The sequence below is a fragment of the Cervus canadensis genome, chromosome 25 (assembly GCF_019320065.1).
Source record: "Cervus canadensis isolate Bull #8, Minnesota chromosome 25, ASM1932006v1, whole genome shotgun sequence".
In the NCBI taxonomy this organism is placed as follows: domain Eukaryota; kingdom Metazoa; phylum Chordata; class Mammalia; order Artiodactyla; family Cervidae; genus Cervus; species Cervus canadensis.
Window position 1 is genome coordinate 36,711,904 of NC_057410.1, and position 20,204 is coordinate 36,732,107.

Consider the following 20,204-nt stretch of genomic DNA (forward strand, 5'->3'; position numbering starts at 1 on the left):
CACCACAAAAAATAGGTCTAGAGTTGCCAATTTTTTTACTTTGTAAAAATAAAACATTTAAAAATGCATATCTATTTTCAGTATTTTATAAAAGAAAAGACATTTAAAACAAAAAAGAAGGAAAGGTATGAGCTAGAGGTGTTTTTTTCCAAGAAAGATAACCTTTCTTTCTTGGAAATATAACCACACGGAATATTGCTCTTATTTTTCTCAACAAGATTCAGTGCAAACCATATCGTGGATGAAGTTTATGATCCTTTTGTCTAGCGCAAAGCAGTGCACTCAGTCAGGACGTTCAGATTCTAGCATGCACTTTCTCAGCTTCAGAGGACTCCTCTAGGAGTGAGGTTATCACATCAGGAAGGTTCCTCAGATAAGCTTCTAAAAACCCCTTTGCCTTGTAACATCTTATTATTCAGGATGATCTTACTTCTCACTCTTCAATTCCTCTGTTCTTTGTTTTTATTCATTCATTTAGCAAATGTTTATTGAACGCTTATCTATATATCAGGCATTTAACTGCCACTGGGAATGCAGCCATGAGCAGGATAGGCAAAGTCCCTTTTCCCCTAAAGCTTACATTCTCTTGAGGGGGACAATAAGGAAGCCAATGAGTAAATATACAGAGAACTGTAGATTGTGGCAAGTGCTTCAGGGACAATAAATAGACTGGTGTGATGGAGTGTGAATGCGGAGGCTTTAAGGAGAAATAACCTGAGCTGAGTTTCCACAGAAGAGCTTTCTGTGGAGTTGAGTTGAAACCTGAAGAACTGAGTAGGCATCAGCCACATGAGGTCTGCAGAGAGAGCGCGTCATGCAGAGGTAACAGTTCATGAACCGGCAAAGGGCTTGGTTACTCCGGGGACAGAGAGGCCAGTGAGGCTGAAGCGTAATGAGCAAATGGGAGAGGGAAGTGAAGGAACAGGTTTGACAAAGAAGGATGAAGTGGGCAGACATAGCACAGATTGAATTTTCATGTAAGTGCAATGAGAAGCCATTAAAAGGTTCTAAGCAAGGGGACAATATGACCTGATTTATCTTTTTAAATGACCACTGACTGCTGCGTGAACAACGGATGGTTTGGAAGCAGGAAGCAAGGACAACAAGTTGGAAGTTATTGCAGCAATCCAGGTAAGATATAACATTACTTTGGATTAGGACTGTAATAAGGAAAATAGAGTGAAGCTGAACAATCCAAGAATGTTTTGGAAGGCAAGCAGGCTGGAATTTCTGGATTGGATGCAAGGGATGAAAGGAAAGAAAGAACCAACTTTCACTCCATTGTTTCTAAATTAGGAAATTAGACAGAAGGTGGTACCACTTACTGAGACAGAGACAGGACCCAGAATGTAGCAGGATTTTTTTTTCCTTATTAGGAGTTGGGTGTGGGAATCAAGAAATTTGTTTTAATTGTGAAGAGCTGGAACTTCGGATTAGCTGCCTAGGTAGAGGTGTCAACTAGGGGTTAAGGGGCTCAGGGGAAAAGTCAGGGCCAGAGATAGACATCAAGACTCATCAGCATATGGGTGACATTCAAAGCCATTTAAAGAAAAAGAGGGTGTTAAAGCTTCAAACCCAGGTAGCTCAACACCTGTAGCTGCTTTCAGATCTACAAGCAAAGCTACCTAAGAAACAGGGATCAGTGAGGTAGGAAGGAAATCCATGGTGTGCTATAATGTCTGTAATTTATTTTAAAATACCTCAGCTTAGACACTGTAATATGATGTGTGTGTCTTCAGCTGCCTTACTTACGAGTTCGTGCAGAATAGTAGACTCAACATTTAATCGGAAAAGATTTTACTCTGGGACATCTGTCTTGTGCTGGCATGAGAAGTTCTGCTGTTATTGGAAGAGTTGTTTCATTGATGAAATTAACTTTTCAATTAGCAAGAGGATGTTTATAAATGGGTTTTCATTATTGAAAATTGGTTTTGTTTGAGTTATGTGAGATACACAGGATGGTAAGAAATTGTAATTTTGTACCTAGAAGCTATCAATGATTGCTGGATGTTTGTTTGCTTTTTTCATTCCTTTAAAACCAATATTTCTCCAAGATTCCTAACTTGTATAAAATTTCCAAAATTATTTTTTTTTGAGAATTTTAAATTACTTTATTAAATATTATATTCAATTTAAAGGTTCTGACCATCCATATCATCATGATACAATATGTGTGTATATATGTAAAAAAATGGCCAACATGCTTTAAGAGGAATAACTGTGCTTTGTCATCTACGCAACATGAACTATGACTTTCTAGAGAAAACCAATCATCAGACGCATGAAAGACGGCCTGCTTTAATAAGAGCCCGCCGCGGGGGCGCGCTTTAGTGAGGGCCCGCCGCGGGCTCACGGCCCGCTTTAGTGAGAGCCCGCCGCGGGCCCTGGGACGGCCCGCTTTAGTGAGAGCCCGCCGCGGGCCCTGGGACGGCCCGCTTTAGTGAGAGCCCGCCGCGGGCCCTGGGACGGCCCGCTTTAGTGAGAGCCCGCCGCGGGCTCACGGCCCGCTTCAGTGAGGGCCCGCCGCGGGCTCTGGGACGGCCCGCTTCAGTGAGGGCCCGCCGCGGGCTCTGGGACGGCCCGCTTCAGTGAGGGCCCGCCGCGGGCCCACGGCGCGCCCCAGTGAGGGCCCGCCGCGGGCCCTGGGACGGCCCGCTTTAGTGAGAGCCCGCCTTGGGCTCTGGGACGGCCCGCTTCAGTGAGGGCCCGCCGCGGACTCACGGCGCGCCTCAGTGAGGGCCCGCCGCGGGCCCTGGGACGGCGCGCTTCAGTGAGGGCCCGCCGCGGGCCCTGGGATGGCGCGCTTTAATAAGAGCCCGCCGCGGGCCCCGGGACGGCGCGCTCCAGTGAGGGCCCGCCGCGGGCCCCGGGACGGTGGCGGCGTGCATGTCTCTCGTCATGTCGGACCTCTCCTTCAGCTGGGACTGCAGCAGCGTGTGCTCCACGACCCCGACCCTGACGTCCATCTGAGCGGCTTCCTGCTTCAGCTTCGTGAGGCTCTGTCTAATCTTCACCAGAGGGGCACCATCAGTCATGCTGCTGCCTTTTTCTTCCATTTCTTGTTTCACCTTTTCTAGCTCTTCTGTGACCTCGGACAGGAGTCGGGTCCTCTCAGTCACTCCACCGTTTCCCTGCTGGTAACGCTCCCGTGCCTCGCTCAGCTGGGCTTGAGCTGCGCGGTATTCCTGAACCAAGTGCTCAAGCTGACTGTTGATGTACTTTTCTCGGCTGCCGATCTTTTCCAGAGTCCTACTAATTTCATTATGAAGTTTGTCCAAAAATCCCTTGGTTTCCTTTAGAGCAGACTCAATCCCACTTTTGTGCTGGTGCATTTGGTCAACGTGGATTCTCCAATCCTTATTGTCAGTCCTGATCGTGACTTTCAGTTGTGGTAGTACACGTTCTACTTCCAGACTCCATTCCGCAGCATCTGTTGTAGATTCCAAAATATCTTCTTGTTTGGCAGACTCGTTCATATCCAAGCGATAGGTCTGGGCCTTCAAAACGTTGAGATCAATAAAGTTTTCTTCGTTGTCTGTCTCCTCGTCCACAAATTCTTCATCTACTTTATTTAATGTTAATTCTGCATCATCTTCTGCAACAGTTTCTTCTTCTAATTCTTCCACTGGGTATGCTGGTCTTTTCCAAGTGAAACCAATATATTTTAATGCTTCTTCAGCTAAACAGTCAAGGACATAGCATACATGCTCTCCATAACCCGACTTTAATTTTGAAGGAGGAAAATCTGCAGTTCTTCCAAATGATCGAAGCTCAGATAGTATGTTAGATATTATTGCATTAGGGTCATCATATTCTTGAGGCTGCTCAAAAGGGCGTCCCGCCTTGTTAATCAGCCAGGCAGCAAGGGTGCAAAACATGTAGAACTGTTCCCCGGGATTGGTAGGCAGTGCAAAATAGTGTCTGGACGGGGGCTTCAGGTTGTTCTTCCGGAGGAGATCCTCCTCATAGCCCAGCAACTTCAGCTTCTCCACCAGGTCCTCCATCACCACAACATGTGGTAGGCCGCGCCGGGCCCCCGCTCCACCACCACATCCCCCGCTCCTTCGCCGCGGGACCGAGACACCTCATCCTCCAAACCCGACGGGGTGACCACGGCGGCGGCGGCGGCTGCCATCACGGAACAGACCGAAAGAGCCCAGCGCGAGGTCTGACCCAGAGACCTCCGCGGCCTGCGCTGGCGCAGCCAGGACCTGCGCGGCCGGTTACCCCCAAAATTATTCTTTATCTGCTTTCTTACTCTGAAACTTCTACCATGTTATTTGATCTCTTTAAGGCACTTAAAAAATTTACTTGCTTCTTGGAACAAGAATACTTAATGGCAGACCTATCTTTATAAATCACCAGAATTAACAAAAGGTCTTAAAAATATACATAATGTTATTTCCCCCCAGGGGCCTATTATTAAACACTTTAAATATTGAAAGACTATTTGATGTCAATTATGGGAGGAAAAACTTAGAAAAAGATTTAAAATAGTGAAGTAGAAGAGCAGAAAGAAGAAATAAGTATGGTCTGAGGAGGGGAGTAGACTGGGGAGCATCACGCACACACATGCCAAATATAAACTATTTCTGTCAATGGTCATGTTTGCTACTGGGCCACAGAAATGGACCACATTGTTCCCTGGTGATCTTTAGCAGGGGTAAGGAAGATGGTTTGCTGGTATTCAACCACACTAAATTATTGCCCCAGGAGAGCGTGTTTTTGAAATTTCTAAGAGCCCCCATCACACTGTGGTTTGTGATTTGTACACACTGCCCTAGAATGAGCTCTGAAACAGCTCAAATATTGCAGCCTGACGCATGTTCTGATCCAAACTACTCACAGTAAAAGACAAGCAAAGTACCCCCAAATACCACAGAGTAGGCCCTTCAGATAACACAATTTTACTAGTGGAAAATATAAACACGGTTTTGGCCCAAATTTCCATTGTGATCAAGGAACATTTGCTGAGAAAGCACTACTAACCTACAGAGAATTGTGAAACTGATGAGAGATTCAAATTACTCACGATTTGCCTTTGAGCCAAAACAAATGCAATATTTAGAAGCTCTTTCCCATAGGTATCTAAGGGAAAGGGGGAACTTTCACTGTGATACAAACACTTTTTTTTTTTTTTTCAAGGAGAAGGATATTGTGATCCTGGTAAGAGAAAGCAAGTTCTTAATTTGTGTCTCTAGATTACTTACATGAAATGAGCAAATTAATGAGTTATGTTTTTTTAACCTAAAATAACTCTTTATCCCATACCAATTATCTACAGGTTTTCTAATTAGTTGAAGCAAAGTTGTAACTTAGCCAGATTCTCTGCCCAAGTCTTTTCTTTGTATCTCTTAACAAGAATTTCTGTACCAAAGCTTGTTCAAAGAATCTTGCTAAATTTTTAGGCCACGAAAGTAAATCTAATGAAAGTAAATATGCATTCTATGTACCCATAGAAAACTGTCTGCTTTTTTCTTAAATCATCTGCTGCTGTTGCCCTATAGGAATGGTCTTAGGCTATTTGTATGCAAAGTCACAGATTCATTCACAAAAGTAAAGGCACGGTTTTGTTTGCTGACACTGGGCAAACTTTATGGGTTCAGATTAAGATACACTGACAAACCCAAATGCAAAAGTAAGTACATGCTCCTTTGTAATATAGAATTCCAGGAAGAAGACTTAGTATAAATACCAATGGACCACTTTAAAATTTATAAAATACTATAATCCACATACAGATATATGCTTTATACTACAGCAAACATTATGGGCAGTTTTCATAATATTCCTACTGGAGGTAGTTAGTGAGGGGGTCACATTCCTGAAGAGAAAGGCAGCCTGGGTTTACGTGGAATCTTCTTCAAAATTTTCTTTCTCTGGTCACTTTGGGCAGGAGTAGGAAGTGGTAGTTAAGAGCATAGACTCTGACGTCACACTGTTTTCTTATCCCAGGTCTATCACCTGCTCACTGCCTGGTATTGATCAAGTTACTCAATCTCTCTGGACCTCCACTTTGCATCTATACAAGAAGAGTTACAATAATATTTAATTCTTAGGGCTATTTTGGAATAGTTGAGATCCACCTCTTTAGGAAATTCTTAATAAACTATTTTTAAAGACCATATTTAGATTCACAGCAAAATTGAGAGGAGCAAGGTACAGAGATTCTCTTTATTGCCCCTGACCACACATGTGCATAACTTCTCCCAAAATCAACATCCCCTATCAGAGTGGTACCTTTGCTACAACTCATAACCCTACACTGACCCACTATAATCACCATAATTTACACTGGGATTCACTCTTGGTGGTGTACAGTCTATGGGTTTTGCGCCATGTGATATATACAATGGCATCCATCCACCATAACACTATCATACAGAGTAGTTTCACTGCCCTAAAAAACATCTGCGCTTCATTTAATCCACCCCACTCCCTTCTAACCCATGGCAAACCCTGACCCTTTTACTGTGTTCATACTTTCGCCTTTCCTAGAATTTCACATAGTTGGAATCATATAGTATGTAGCCTTTTCTAGATTAATCTTTTTTTAACTTAGCAATATGCATTTAAAGCTCATGTCTTTTCATGTCTTGATAGCTCTTTTTCTTTGGCTCTCCCGATCTATAATTGACAAAATTATAATATATTGAAAGTGTACAATGTGATGATTTGTGATATGTACACATTATGAAAGGCTTCCCACAATAGAGTTAATCAACACATCCATCACCTAACATAGTTACCTTTTTTTTGGTGAGAACCCAAGTTCTACTCAGCAAATTTCAATTACATAACATAGTGTTAGCAACTATAGGCACCATGTTACACATTTGATCTGTATTCATCTTATAACTGAACGTTTGTATTATTCTACAGTGTTTCTAGAGCTCTACTTCTTCTCCTTTCTTTTAAAAAATTTTATTTATTTATTTATTTTTTAGATTCCATGTCTAAGCGATACCATACAGTATTTGTCTTTGACTGTCTGGCTTATTTCATTTAGCATAAAGCCCTCCAGGTCCACCAACGTAGTTGCGATGGCAAGAGTTCCTTCTTTCTCACAGTTGAATAATATCTACTGAATATATACTGAATTTTCTTGATCCATTCATCTGTTAACAGTTACTTAGGTTGTTTCCATGCCTTGATTATTACTAATAATCCTGCAATGAACATGGAAGTACAGATAGCTCTTTGAAATACTGCTTTTGTATCCTTTTGATATATACCTAGAAGTGGGATTACTGGATTACGTGGTAGTTCTATTTTTAATTTCTTTAAGGAAACTGCATACTACTTTCCACAGTAGCTGTGGTAGTTGTGGTGGTTTAGTTGCCAAGTCGTGTCCAACTCTTTGTGGCCCCCATGGACTGTAGGCCTCCAGGCTCCTCTGTCCATAGGATTTCCCAGGTGAGAATACTGAAGCAGGTTGCCATATCCCTCTCCAGGGATCTTCCCAATCCAGGGATCGAAGATGCATCTCCTGCACTGCAGGCGGATTCTCTACCAACTGAACCACCAGGGAAGCCTAGTAGCCATACTAGTTTGCATCCCCACCCACAGTGTACAGGGTTCCCTTTTCTCCACATCCTTACCAGCATTTGCCATCTCTTGAATTTTTGATTAAACACATCCTGTATATACACAGCTGTGAGGTGATATCTCATTGTCATTTGCATCTCTCTAATGATTAGTGATATTAAGCAGTTTTTTATATACTTGCTGACTACTTGCATATCTTCTTTTTTCAAAAAGTTGGCTCATTTTTTCATTGCAATATAATTGACATATAACATTATATCAGTTTTAGGTGTACAACATAATGATTCAATATTTGTACACATTACTGCTGCTGCTGCTGCTGCTAAGTCACTTCAGTCGTGTCCGACTCTGTGCGACCCCACAGGTGGCAGCCCACCAGGCTCCCCCGTCCCTGGGATTCTCCAGGCAAGAACACTGGAGTGGGTTGCCATTTCCTTCTCCAATGTGTGAAAGTGAAAAGTGAAAATGAAGTCGCTCAGTCATGTACACATTACTAAATGATCTATAAATCTAGTTAACATCTATCATGACACATAATACAAATTTTTTTCCTGTGATAACAACTTTAAAAATCTATTCTCTTAGCAATATTCAAAGATACAATTCAGTATTGTTACACTGTAATTATCATGCTGTACATTATATCCCCCAGACTTATTTATTTTTACAAAAGGAAGTTTGTATCTTTTGATCACCTTCACCCATTTTGCCCACCCCTACCTCTGATAACCACCAGATCATTCTCTGTATCTATGAATTCATCATGGGGGGGGTTCGATAGACATATAAGTGAGATCATATGATATTGACCTTTCTCTGTCTGACTTATTTCACTTAGAATAATGCTCTCAAGATTCATCCATGTGGCTCCCAATGGAAAATTTCCTTCTTTTTTATAGCTGCATAATATCCCATTGTTTATATATATTTATCACAATTTCTTTTTTATTCATTCATTAATCAGTGGACACATAGGTTGCTTCCATGTCTTGACTGTTCTAAATAATGCTCTAATGAACATGGGGATTCAAATATCTTCTCACGTTAGTGTTTCCATTTCCTTTAAATAAATACATAGAAGTGGAACTGCTAGATTATATGTAGTTCTATTTTTAATTTTCTGAGGAACCTCCATACTGTTTTCCATAGTAGCTGCACCAATTTACATTCCTACCAACAGTGCAGGAGGGTTCCCTTTTCTCACATCCTCACCAACTCTTGTTATTTGTTGTGTTTTTGATAATAGCCATTCTAACAGTTGTGAGGTTTGGTTTTGATGTGCATTTCCCTGATGATTTGTATTGTTGAGCACTATTTTATGTACTTGTTGGCCATCTGTATGTCTTCTTGAAAAATATCTGTTCAGATCTCTGCTCACATTGCAATCAAACTGTTTGAATTTTGTTATTGAGTTGTATGAATTTATTACATATTTTAGATTATTAACCCTTTATGAGATATAGGATTTGCAAATATTTCATTCCTTTTGATACATTGTCATTTCATTTTGTTTATTACCTTTTCTGTGCAGAAACTTTTTAGTTTCACAAGTCCCGCTTATTTATTTCTGGTTTTGTTGCTTTTGCTTTTGGTGTCAATCCAAAAAATCCATTGCTAAGACCAATGTCAAGGGGCTTAGCTTCTATATTTTCTTCAAAGAATTTTATGGTTTCAGGTTTTACATTCAAGTCTAATTTATTTTTAATTAATTTTTGTGTATGGCATAAGATAGTGGCTCAGTTTCTTACTTTTGCATGTGGCTACCCATTTTCCCAAAACCATTTATTGAAGAGACTGTTCTCTTCCCATTGCACATTTTTAGTTCCTTTGTCATTAATTATATATACACATGGGATTATTTCTGGGATCTCCCTTTTTTGCCATTGCTTTATGTGTTGTTATATGCCAATAATATTTTGATTATTACAACTTTGTAATATAATTTGAAGCCATGAAGCATGATGATTCCAGCTTTGTTACTCTTTCCAAGATTGCTTGTCTGTTTAATGTTTTTTTGTGTGTGCTGCTATAAATATTTTGTATTGTCCTATATTGTGAAAAATGCCATTGGAATTTTTATAGTTATTTTTTTTTAATTTATTTATTTATTTTTTTCAGTGGGTTTTGTCATACATTGACATGAATCAGCAATAGATTTACACGTATTCCCCATCCCGATCCCCCCTCCCACCTCCCTCTCCACCCGATTCCTCTGGGTCTTCCCAGTGCACCAGGCCCGAGCACTTGTCTCATGCATCCCACCTGGGCTGGTGACCTGTTTCACCATAGATAATACACATGCTGTTCTTTCGCAACATCCCACCCTCACCTTCTCCACAGAGTTCAAAAGTCTGTTCTGTATTTCTGTGTCTCTTTTTCTGTTTTGCATATAGGGTTGTCGTTACCACTTTCTAAATTCCATATATATGTGTTAGTATGCTGTAATGTTCTTTATCTTTCTGGCTTACTTCACTCTGTATAATGGGCTCCAGTTTCATCCATCTCATTAGAACTGGTTCAAATGAATTCTTTTTAACGGCTGAGTAATATTCCATGGTGTATATGTACCACAGCTTCCTTATCCATTCATCTGCTGATGGGCATCTAGGTTGCTTCCATGTCCTGGCTATTATAAACAGTGCTGCGATGAACATTGGGGTGCACGTGTCTCTTTCAGATCTGGTTTCCTCAGTGTGTATGCCCAGAAGTGGGATTGCTGGGTCATATGGCAGTTCTATTTCCAGTTTTTTAAGAAATCTCCACACTGTTTTCCATAGCGGCTGTACTAGTTTGCATTCCCACCAACAGTGTAAGAGGGTTCCCTTTTCTCCACACCCTCTCCAGCATACATATGGAGGCTAAATAACACGCTTCTGAATAACCAACAAATCATAGAGAAATCAAAAAAGAAATCAAAATATGCATAGAAATGAATGAAAATGAAAACACAACAACCCAAAACCTATGGGACACTGTAAAAGCAGTGCTAAGGGGAAGGTTCATAGCATTACAGGCTCACATCAAGAAACAAGAAAAAAGCCAAATAAATAACCTAACTCTACACCTAAAGCAATTAGAGAAGGAAGAAATGAAGAACCCCAGGGTTAGCAGAAGGAAAGAAATCCTAAAAATTAGGGCAGAAATAAATGCAAAAGAAACTAAAGAGACCATAGCAAAAATCAACAAAGCTAAAAGCTGGTTTTTTGAAAAAATAAACAAAATTGACAAACCATTAGCAAGACTCATTAAGAAGCAAAGAGAGAAGAACCAAATTAACAAAATTAGAAATGAAAATGGAGAGATCACAACAGACAACACTGAAATACAAAGGATCATAAGAGACTACTACCAGCAGCTCTATGCCAATAAAATGGACAACTTGGATGAAATGGACAAATTCTTAGAAAAGTGTAACTTTCCAAAACTGAACCAGGAAGAAATAGAAGATCTTAACAGACCCATCACAAGCAAGGAAATCGAAACTGTAATCAAAAATCTACCAGCAAACAAAAGCCCAGGACCAGATGGCTTCACAGCTGAATTCTACCAAAAATTTAGAGACGAGCTAACACCTATCTTACTCAAACTCTTCCAGAAAATTGCAGAGGAAGGTAAACTTCCAAACTCATTCTATGAGGCCACCATCACCCTAATTCCAAAGCCAGACAAAGATGCCACAAAAAAAGAAAACTACAGGCCAATATCACTGATGAACATAGATGCAAAAATCCTTAACAAAATTCTAGCAAACAGAATCCAACAACATATTAAAAAAATCATACACCACGACCAAGTGGGCTTTATCCCAGGAATGCAAGGATTCTTTAATATCCGCAAATCAATCAATGTAATACACCACATTAACAAATTGAAAGATAAAAACCATATGATTATCTCAATAGATGCAGAGAAAGCCTTTGACACAATTCAACACCCATTCGGAATTTTTATAGTTATTATATTGAATCTATAGATTGCTTTTGGTAGTTGAGCCCTGTAACAATATTAATTTTTTCAATCTGTGAGCATAACATATCTTTCCATTTGTGTCTTCTTAAATTTGTTTCATCAATGTCTTATAGTTTTCAGTATATTTGTTTTTTACCTTCTTGGTTAAATTTATTCCTATGGGTTTTTTGATGCACTTATAAATTATAGTTTTCTTAATTTCTCTTTCTGATAGTCCATTATTACTTTATAGAAGTGCAACTGATTTTTGTATATAGATTCTGTATTTTACAATTTTACTGAATTCATTTATTAGTTCTAACAGATTTTTTCTGGTGGACTTTTTAGGGTCTTTTATCTATAATATTATTCCATCTGCAAGTAGTAACAGTTGCACTTCTTACTTCCTGAGTTAGATTCATTTTTTCTTTTTTTTTTTTCTAATTGCTTTGGCTAGGAATTCTAGTATTACATTGAATAAAATTGGAGGGAGTGAACATCCTTGTCTTGTTCCTGATCTTAGAAAAAAAGTTATCAGCTTTTCACTGTTAAGTAGGATGTTGCCTGTGGACTTGACACATATTGACTTTATTATATTGAAGTATGTTCCTTCTACACTCACTTTGTTGAGAGTTTTTGCTGCTCCCTCTGTGCAGAGCCTGGGTATACAGCTGGGGGAGTGTTCTCATACCGATTTAACAAACTGCTTCTTTGTTTGCTATATTATGAAATTCATAAAAACAAGCTCCATTGGCTCTCAGAGCTAGGCAATGAGGGGGCTGGTCCCGCAGGTGTCAGTCATAAAAGCTGGGAGACTGGATGTGCAAACAATCTCCTTCTAGAGTAAAGCCGGCAACCTGGTTCTGTTGTTGGAGCAAGCCAAATGGAGAAGGTAGGGAATGCCCACCATCTCTTTCAGGCACTGGGGAAGATCCCAGTCAGCAAATAGATGTGAGCAAATTAGGAGCTGACCCTCAGCAGCAGCTGGGAAAATATGCCATCAAATCTCTTCCAGGGTGAGTTGTGTGGAATAACGTTGTGTTGTGTTGTGCTCAGTCATGTCCAACTCTTTGCAACCCCATGGACCATAGCCTGCAAGGCTTCTCTGTCCATGGAATTTTCTAGGCCAAGAACACTGGCATGGGATGCCATTTCCTACCCCAGGGGATCTTCCCAACCCAGGGATCGAACAACTCACATCCCTTGCATCCCCTGCATTGGCAGGCAGCTTCTTAACCACTGCGCAACCTGGGAAGCCCTAAAGAACCTGTTAAACAAAGGGGGCTAAATGGTGCCATGTGTCTATGACAGATGCAAAGTAGCCAAAGAATAATCGAGGTTTTCAATTCTCACTGATTTTTCTATAAGTTATAAACTCATCTTTAATTAATGCAAAATCAACATAATCCAATGTCAGTCTTTCTGTCCACATAATAACTATTAAATCATAGTATCTGTAGCCTCATATTTCACAATACTAATACATTTACTTAACAGAATTAAAAGAAACCAGAAATTCCAGTTTCTGCCAGTTTGTTTTCAATCAAAAGAAACTGAGAACACTGATATTTGCCTATGTCATTAAACACGCATTAAAACATCTGACTAGACAGACAAGAGAATTGGGGTTGGATTAATTCTTTGTCTAAATCTAGACCCAGAGAAGTTTTTGGGGAAAGATAGTCGTTTACTTTGCTTTGGAATAATAAAATGAAAAATGTTTGATAACACTATCCTTGTTCTAAAGTACTTGCAATTGTTAAATTTCATATTTTTTTCAAATGCTAATACCACAGGGAACACATACTTTAAAACATAGTTATTGACTTCGCAAAGTTGTGGGACAGCAATAATAGTTTCAAAATCTTCCTTCAACTGAATTAATGAAATTTTGTTTCAAAAAACAACATTAGTGAACACTCAATGAATGGGATTGTATTTCTTTTCATCTCTGCTTGCAGACTGGCTGGCTTGACTGCGCACATAACTTTGTTGTAGAACTGTGCTTTTAATTGTCTCTCCCATTTCTCTTAATGGTCAGCACGTTGAGCTATAAGAAGCAAATGTATTTATTTTATCAAAGTATACCAAAATTCATCATCTCTTTGGAATATTACATCTGAGTACTCCCCATCCTCCATTCAGTTACTTAATAAATGCCAAATATAGTGGCTCAGTGGTAAAAAAATTCGCCAGCAATGTAGGAGACCCAGGTTCTATCCGTGGGTTGGGAATATCTCCTGGAGGAGACAGTGGCAACCTACTCCAGTATTCTTGCTTGGGAAAATCCCATGGACAGAGGAGCCTGGTAGACTACAGTCCTTGGGGTCATGAAGAGTTGGACACGACTGAGCAAGCACACTTCTATTACATGCAACCCTCAATTTCAAGTTCAAAATACCTTTGCATTCAATGTTTACTCACAGATTAAAGAAGTCACCCTGGCTAGTTTAAGCTGAAAAAGATTTTGTACAGGAAATTAGGTGCTTAGAAATCATTTGAGGGGCTAAAAAGGAACCGTTATGCTGAATCTCCAGAAACGACTTCCAGAACACCTCTATAGAATTGTGCCACCTAGCAAGTTTCTACCTTCACCATGATCAAAAGATCAAGGAAGCAAGCACGATTCCACATGTCTTCTGCCAGGATATAGGAAAAGTGAGGCTCCCACCATATCCAGCTCCAGCAACAATCTCACTTAGACAAGATTCAAGCCAGTAAAGTGGATGCCAAGGACCCTGCCTAACAACACCTATGAAGTCAGGTACCATGCATAGGTCAGTAATTACTGTTCCATAAACCAAATGCCATGACTAAAGTCACTAACAGAAACAGCATAACTACCAACCTGCATTGCCAACAGACAAGTGTGTCTGCTCAATGAAGGCTAAGGCCATTTGGAACCTGAGTTGTGAAGGAGTCTGAGAAAAGTAGTCTGTAATTTTTCAACCTTTATCATTCAGTTAAGCATGTTCCAAGACACCTGAAATGGACTGAAGTCAGTCAATGTGCAATATAGGTCATAAGACCTAAGAGTCAATCAGTAAAAGAGGAGCTTAATGAAAAATAGAACATTTATGCTTAAGAAATTAACATGCTATTATAAAGAATACATACAATGAAATGGAAAAACCTATAGTGCATATATTAAGTATAAAATCAAATGTCAGAAAAGCTATGTATGCATATATTTAAATATATATGTATAATTAAGTATATGAATATATTTAGCTATATTATGTAAAGGTACAATTGAATAAATTGAAATCTGTAGAAGACACAAGTTTGCATAACAAGCTATTTATAGTGTTACTTTTGGAAAAGATGGTAGAAATGTGAAAGAAGTAGCCAGAGTGACAAATGTACACTTTTCTATCAATATTTCTCTATTGTTTAAATATAGATAGAAGATAACTTTTTAAATACAATTTTACAAAGTTAGAAAATTATATACTTGGATATATACTGACATAAAGAGACATCTATGATATATTGCTAAACTAAAAAGTATACTGCAAATTATTATGTTCACTATGATCTCATTTGGGAAAAAATGTTTTTTCTACTATATATATTATATACACATACACGTATATAAGATATATGGTGGTGGTGGTTTAGTCGCTAAGTTGTGTCCAACTCATGACCTCATGGACTGTAGCCCACGAGGCTCCTCTGTCATGGGATTTCCCAGGCAAGAATACTGGAGTGGGTTTCCATTTCCTTCTCCAGGAAATCATCCTGACACGAGGATTGAATTTGCCTCTCCTGAATTACAGGTGGATTATCTACTTCTAAACCACCAGGGAAGCCCATAAAATATATATACAATAATGTTAATAGTATATATATATGATTAATATATACATGATTATATATACATATATATAAAATATACATGTGTATATATACATATCTTATATATACACACATATATGATGTGTATATATATATACATTTGTACATACTTTAATGCTGCTATATACATTGAAAAGATATGGATGTATATACGTCACTCAGTGTGTACCTTTGGGAATTGGGCTGTCTAGAATGAAACTTTCACATTTTCCTATTTTCACTTTCATGTTATTTGACTTTTTCAAATGTAATATTTTTAGATTAAAGCCTATTATTTTAATAAAACACCAGAGGAATCGGGTGGAGAGGGAGGTGGGAGGGGGGATCGGGATTGGGAATACATGTAAATCCATGGCTGATTCTTATCAATGTATGACAAACCCACTGGAAAAAAAAATAATAATAATAAAAAAAATAAATAAATAAATAAAAAAAATTAAAGCAATGTGGAAAGAAAAAAAAGGAAAGTAAAAATCAGTTTCAAAATCCACTCCAACTCCTACTCCCCAGAAATAAATGTTAAAATTTGGTGGATAACATTTAAAATATCATGATTTGCCTTTGTTCATATGTGATAATGATATAGATGGATATGTAGATAGAAAAAAATGGAATCTGCTTCTGCTAATGTTACAATAATATATTAATTTAATTTTTCTTGATTTAGAAATGAAAATTAAGAATTAAGGTAAAAATCAAAGTAACTACTTCTCAAATAAGTATATTCACAAGTATTATCCCTCTTAGAGTAAGACAATATTGCATTGGAGGTTCTTGCTGTAAAGAACTAAAACATAATCACTTATTTAAAGACTGGAAAAGACGAAATGAAAGTCATTATCTCTAAAGTGTGATATAATTATCCACATAGGGAAACCCATAGATGCTCATCCAAGTATCTAGAAATAAGCAAGAGTTAACTAAACTAACTGGATGTAATATCAACATATAAAAGTCAAGTAATTGGACATCTGCTTCTGAGCATAATGGAGAACATGGGACATATATAATATTTTCCATAAATCATTAGAAAACTGGACAAAGGGAGAAACAATGATTTTTGGACACACAGGCAGTACTGTGGTCCATGAGCGAAAGTAAGCAGGTGAGGGGAGCCTGAATAATCGCCCTGGCTTTCTGCCTGGAGGCAATATCCAGATCACGGGCACAGGAAAGGAGATTCCCGTTAGCCTTGGCACTCTCACTTGTGTAGTGACGGAGAAGGAACTCAGGAAGGTTGAGACAGCTGTAAATTGCAAGACAGAATTTTATAGAAGGAGTTATTAAGGGGAAAAACTTCAGAAACAGGCACTGAGGGACCTTGAGTCTTCTTTATATACTGCTAGTCTATGCACATGTAGGTAAAACTCAGTGAAGTCAGACAAAAAGTTGTGAACAATCCTCAGTTCCTGCGTAAGGCAGGAAGGCATCCGAGCTCTGCCTAGCCAGTGTAGAGATTCTCCAGTCATCAGTAAGGCATTCAAGAGAGCCCAAGAGGGGTCATATCTTGGTAAAGAAATCAAAGTATACCCCAAAGAAAAATGTATACTATGTATATATACTAAATATATAATATATATATACTATATACTATATATATACTAAAACATATACTATATATATACTAAAAATGTATACTATATACATACCATACAAATGCTTAAAAGTAAAACCTGAATGGATTAAATTATCCTTCAAGTAAGTTAACTGCCTACCAGAATAAAGCACAACACTCTTTGGATAGTAAGGAAATCAAAACAGTCAATCCTAAAGGAAATCAACCTTGAATTTTCTTTGGAAGGACTGATGCTGAAGCTGAAGCGCTAATCCTTTGGCCACGTGATGCGAAGAGCTGACTCATTGGAAAAGACCCTGATGCTGGGAAAGACTGAGGTCAAGAGGAGAAGGGGGTGACAGAGGATGAGATGGTTGGATGGTATCACTGACTCAAGGGACATGAATTTGAGCAAACTCTGGGAGATAGTGAAGGACAAGGAAGCCTGGTGTGCTGTAGTTCACAGGGTCGCAAAGAGTCAGACACAACTTAGCAACTGAACAACAGCATAAATCTATAACATTATAGATATTCAACAATATAACTTCACCATGTCTAGCACACAATTTTAAAAGTTACTGCGCATGCAAAGCAGCAGGAAGTTATAGCACACAGGAGAAAAATCAGTCAATAGAAGCAGACTAAAATATGATGGGGAGGATAGATAAGCAAATAAGGACAAAAGCTATAACAAATATGTGCAATATGTTCAGAGATTTAAAAACAAAACAGAAATGATGAAGACAGAAATAGAAGCTACAAAATGTACCAAATAAAGTGCCTAGAGATAAAAGAAATGTGAAATAAAAAATTCACAGGATGGGATTAAGAGGGAATTAGACCGTGCAGACATAGCAATAGAATCAATCCAAACTGAAGAGCAGAGAGAGAGAAAATATGACTAAATACTAATGAATAGAGCTTCAGTGACCTGTAGGACAATAGGAAGCAGTCTAGTATTCCTTTATTTGGAGTCTCAGAAAGAAAAGCAGTAAGTGAATTAAGCAAGGTCACAAGATAGAAGGTATAGTCAACATCAATTTCATTTTTCTATACTAGCAATAAATAGTTGGATGTTTAAGTTTAAAAACATTATTCATAATAGCATAAAAAGTGTAAACTACTTCAAAATACATTTAGTAAAAGATATGTACATCCTGCCCATTAAAAATTATAAAATATGGTTCAAAGCAGGCAGACTCTTTACCATCTGAGCCACCAGGGAAACCCTGACCAAAAAGAAGTTAAGAGACCTTAATAAATGGTGAGATATGCCATATTCATAGGTTGGAAGATTCAATAGTGTTGAGATGTCAGTTCTCCAAGTAGTCTACAGATTCATCTTCATTTACGTGAAACTATGCTGCTGCTGCTAAGTCACTTCAGTCGTGTCTGACTCTGTGCAACCCCATAGACGGCAGCCCACCAGGCTCCCCTGTCCCTGGGATTCTCCAGGCAAGAACACTGGAGTGGGTTGCCATTTCCTTCTCCAATGGGTGAAAGGGAAAAGTGAAAGTGAAGTCACTCAGTCGTATCCAACTCTTAGCGACCCCATGGACCGCAGCCTACCAGGCTCCTCCACCCATAGGATTTTCCAGGCAAGAGTACTGGAGTGGGGTGCCATTGCCTTCTCTGACGTGAAACTATAGGAAAGACAAATTTTATTCAAAATGAAGAAAGCACACTAATGGTAACCAGAAGCAGATATTAATAGAATGACTGACTGATAAAGGACACAGGTTGTATGAGTGCATGCATTTATCAATACTTACAGAACTGAGCATTTGAAATGGGTACATTTTCTTATATGTAAATTATACCTTAATAAAGATAATTTAGAAATAAGTCAATTGACTTTCAATATGCCAGCAAAAATTGGGAACCTTGAAAAAATAACCCATTTATAAAAGCAATTAAAATTAAAAATTATCTAGAAAGAAATCTTCCAAAAGTCTATAACCCTTATGTTTGTACAAATGCCTGTGTGTGTGTTTTCCCACAGTCAATCAACCTATGCTTGATTGTATTTTCAGTTATTAGCATTCTGTTTTGTTATGGCCTCTGTATTAGAAAGGCTTGATTTTCTGTAAAGGGTTTTTTTGGCTTCTATTTCTTTTTCATGATTTACAAGTTTCCTTTTCAAATATTCTTATTATCTTATCACATTTTGGCTACTTTATTCTTTGAGATTCTGTTTGTTCATGTTATTATGTTATTTTAATGTTTTTGAAATTATGAAGAACAATATATCTGAACTATTTTTGTCTCTCTTTGGTTAAGTCTTTGTATGATATAGATCTTTTGCTTGCTTTTAGCTTATGTACACTTCCTGCATTTTTGTATAGTACTTATGTTTAGGTTCTGTTTTGTTTTTGATAATTACTCATTTTTATATTTCATAAATATATATTTTATAGTAATATACTTTATGTTTTTGTTTAAAAAATTTTATTTTATATTGCAGTATAGTTGATTAACAATGCTGTTAGTTTCAGGTGTACGGAATATCCGCTAGAGAAGGAAATGGCAACCCACTCCAATAGTCTTGCCTGGAAAATCCCGTGGACAGAGGAGCCTGGCGAGCTCCAGTTCATGGGGTCGCAAAGAGTCGGACATGCCTGAGCGACTGGGCACAGAATATTGAGCACAGTTCTCTGTACTATACAGTAGGTCCTTGTTGGTTATCTATCTTAAATAGCAGCGTGTACACGTCAATCCCCAACTCCCTAACTACTGTTCCCCACCAACCCTTCCCCCTTAGTAACCATAAATTCATTCTCTGTTTGAAACAGGGTGGGTCGAATATGGAAAATAAACACAGTACTTAACCAATTTCTTTCCCATTTATTGTTCTGAAACCATCTTATCAAATGCTTCATTTCCTTTGCCCTGATAATTCATTTTTCCTTAGTGTTTGATGTTTAAGAAATTTAAACATTAATAGCTTAAAACAAAGCCTTGAGTCACAGGATTTCTATGCTGAAGTATAGCAGTTAGTGCCTCAGCTCCATAATTTATCCCACTTCTCCTCAGGAAGTTTCCTTTGTCTAGGGTTACAGTTCATAGAAAATGTAAAAGAGCAGTAAATATAATTTCTTATTTAGCTCTAACTCCTCGCTTTTATGCTGTGTCCAACCAAGTTTATGTGTTGATACTCCTTATTTCTGTTGTGATCTAACCACACCTCAAAATCTTGTCAGTTTAAGCAAGATATTTGGATAGGACTAACACTTTTAGGGGAACTTGCTTCCTCCTCAAATTTTGAAAAATTATGTCAGCTCTTACTTTTGTCCAG

At 38.4% G+C, this 20,204-nt stretch overlaps 1 protein-coding gene and 1 long non-coding RNA gene across 2 annotated transcripts in view; one reads left to right on the forward strand and one right to left on the reverse strand.

The window, feature by feature from the left end:
* Positions 1 to 708: 708 nt before the first annotated feature.
* The window catches only part of LOC122427643, a 37,881-nt gene continuing 18,385 nt past the window's right edge, over positions 709 to 20,204 (forward strand). The window contains exons 1-2 of the long non-coding RNA XR_006265504.1: positions 709 to 822; positions 1,091 to 1,131. This is a non-coding gene — a long non-coding RNA (uncharacterized LOC122427643). The remainder of the gene's footprint in view (positions 823 to 1,090; positions 1,132 to 20,204) is intronic.
* LOC122427642 (intraflagellar transport protein 57 homolog) lies at positions 2,349 to 4,223 on the reverse strand. Its single transcript, XM_043447258.1, is given in 3 exon segments — positions 2,349 to 2,672; positions 2,821 to 4,012; positions 4,015 to 4,223. Coding segments are annotated over 3 exon segments (1,476 nt in total). The 5' UTR covers positions 4,136 to 4,223; the 3' UTR covers positions 2,349 to 2,509.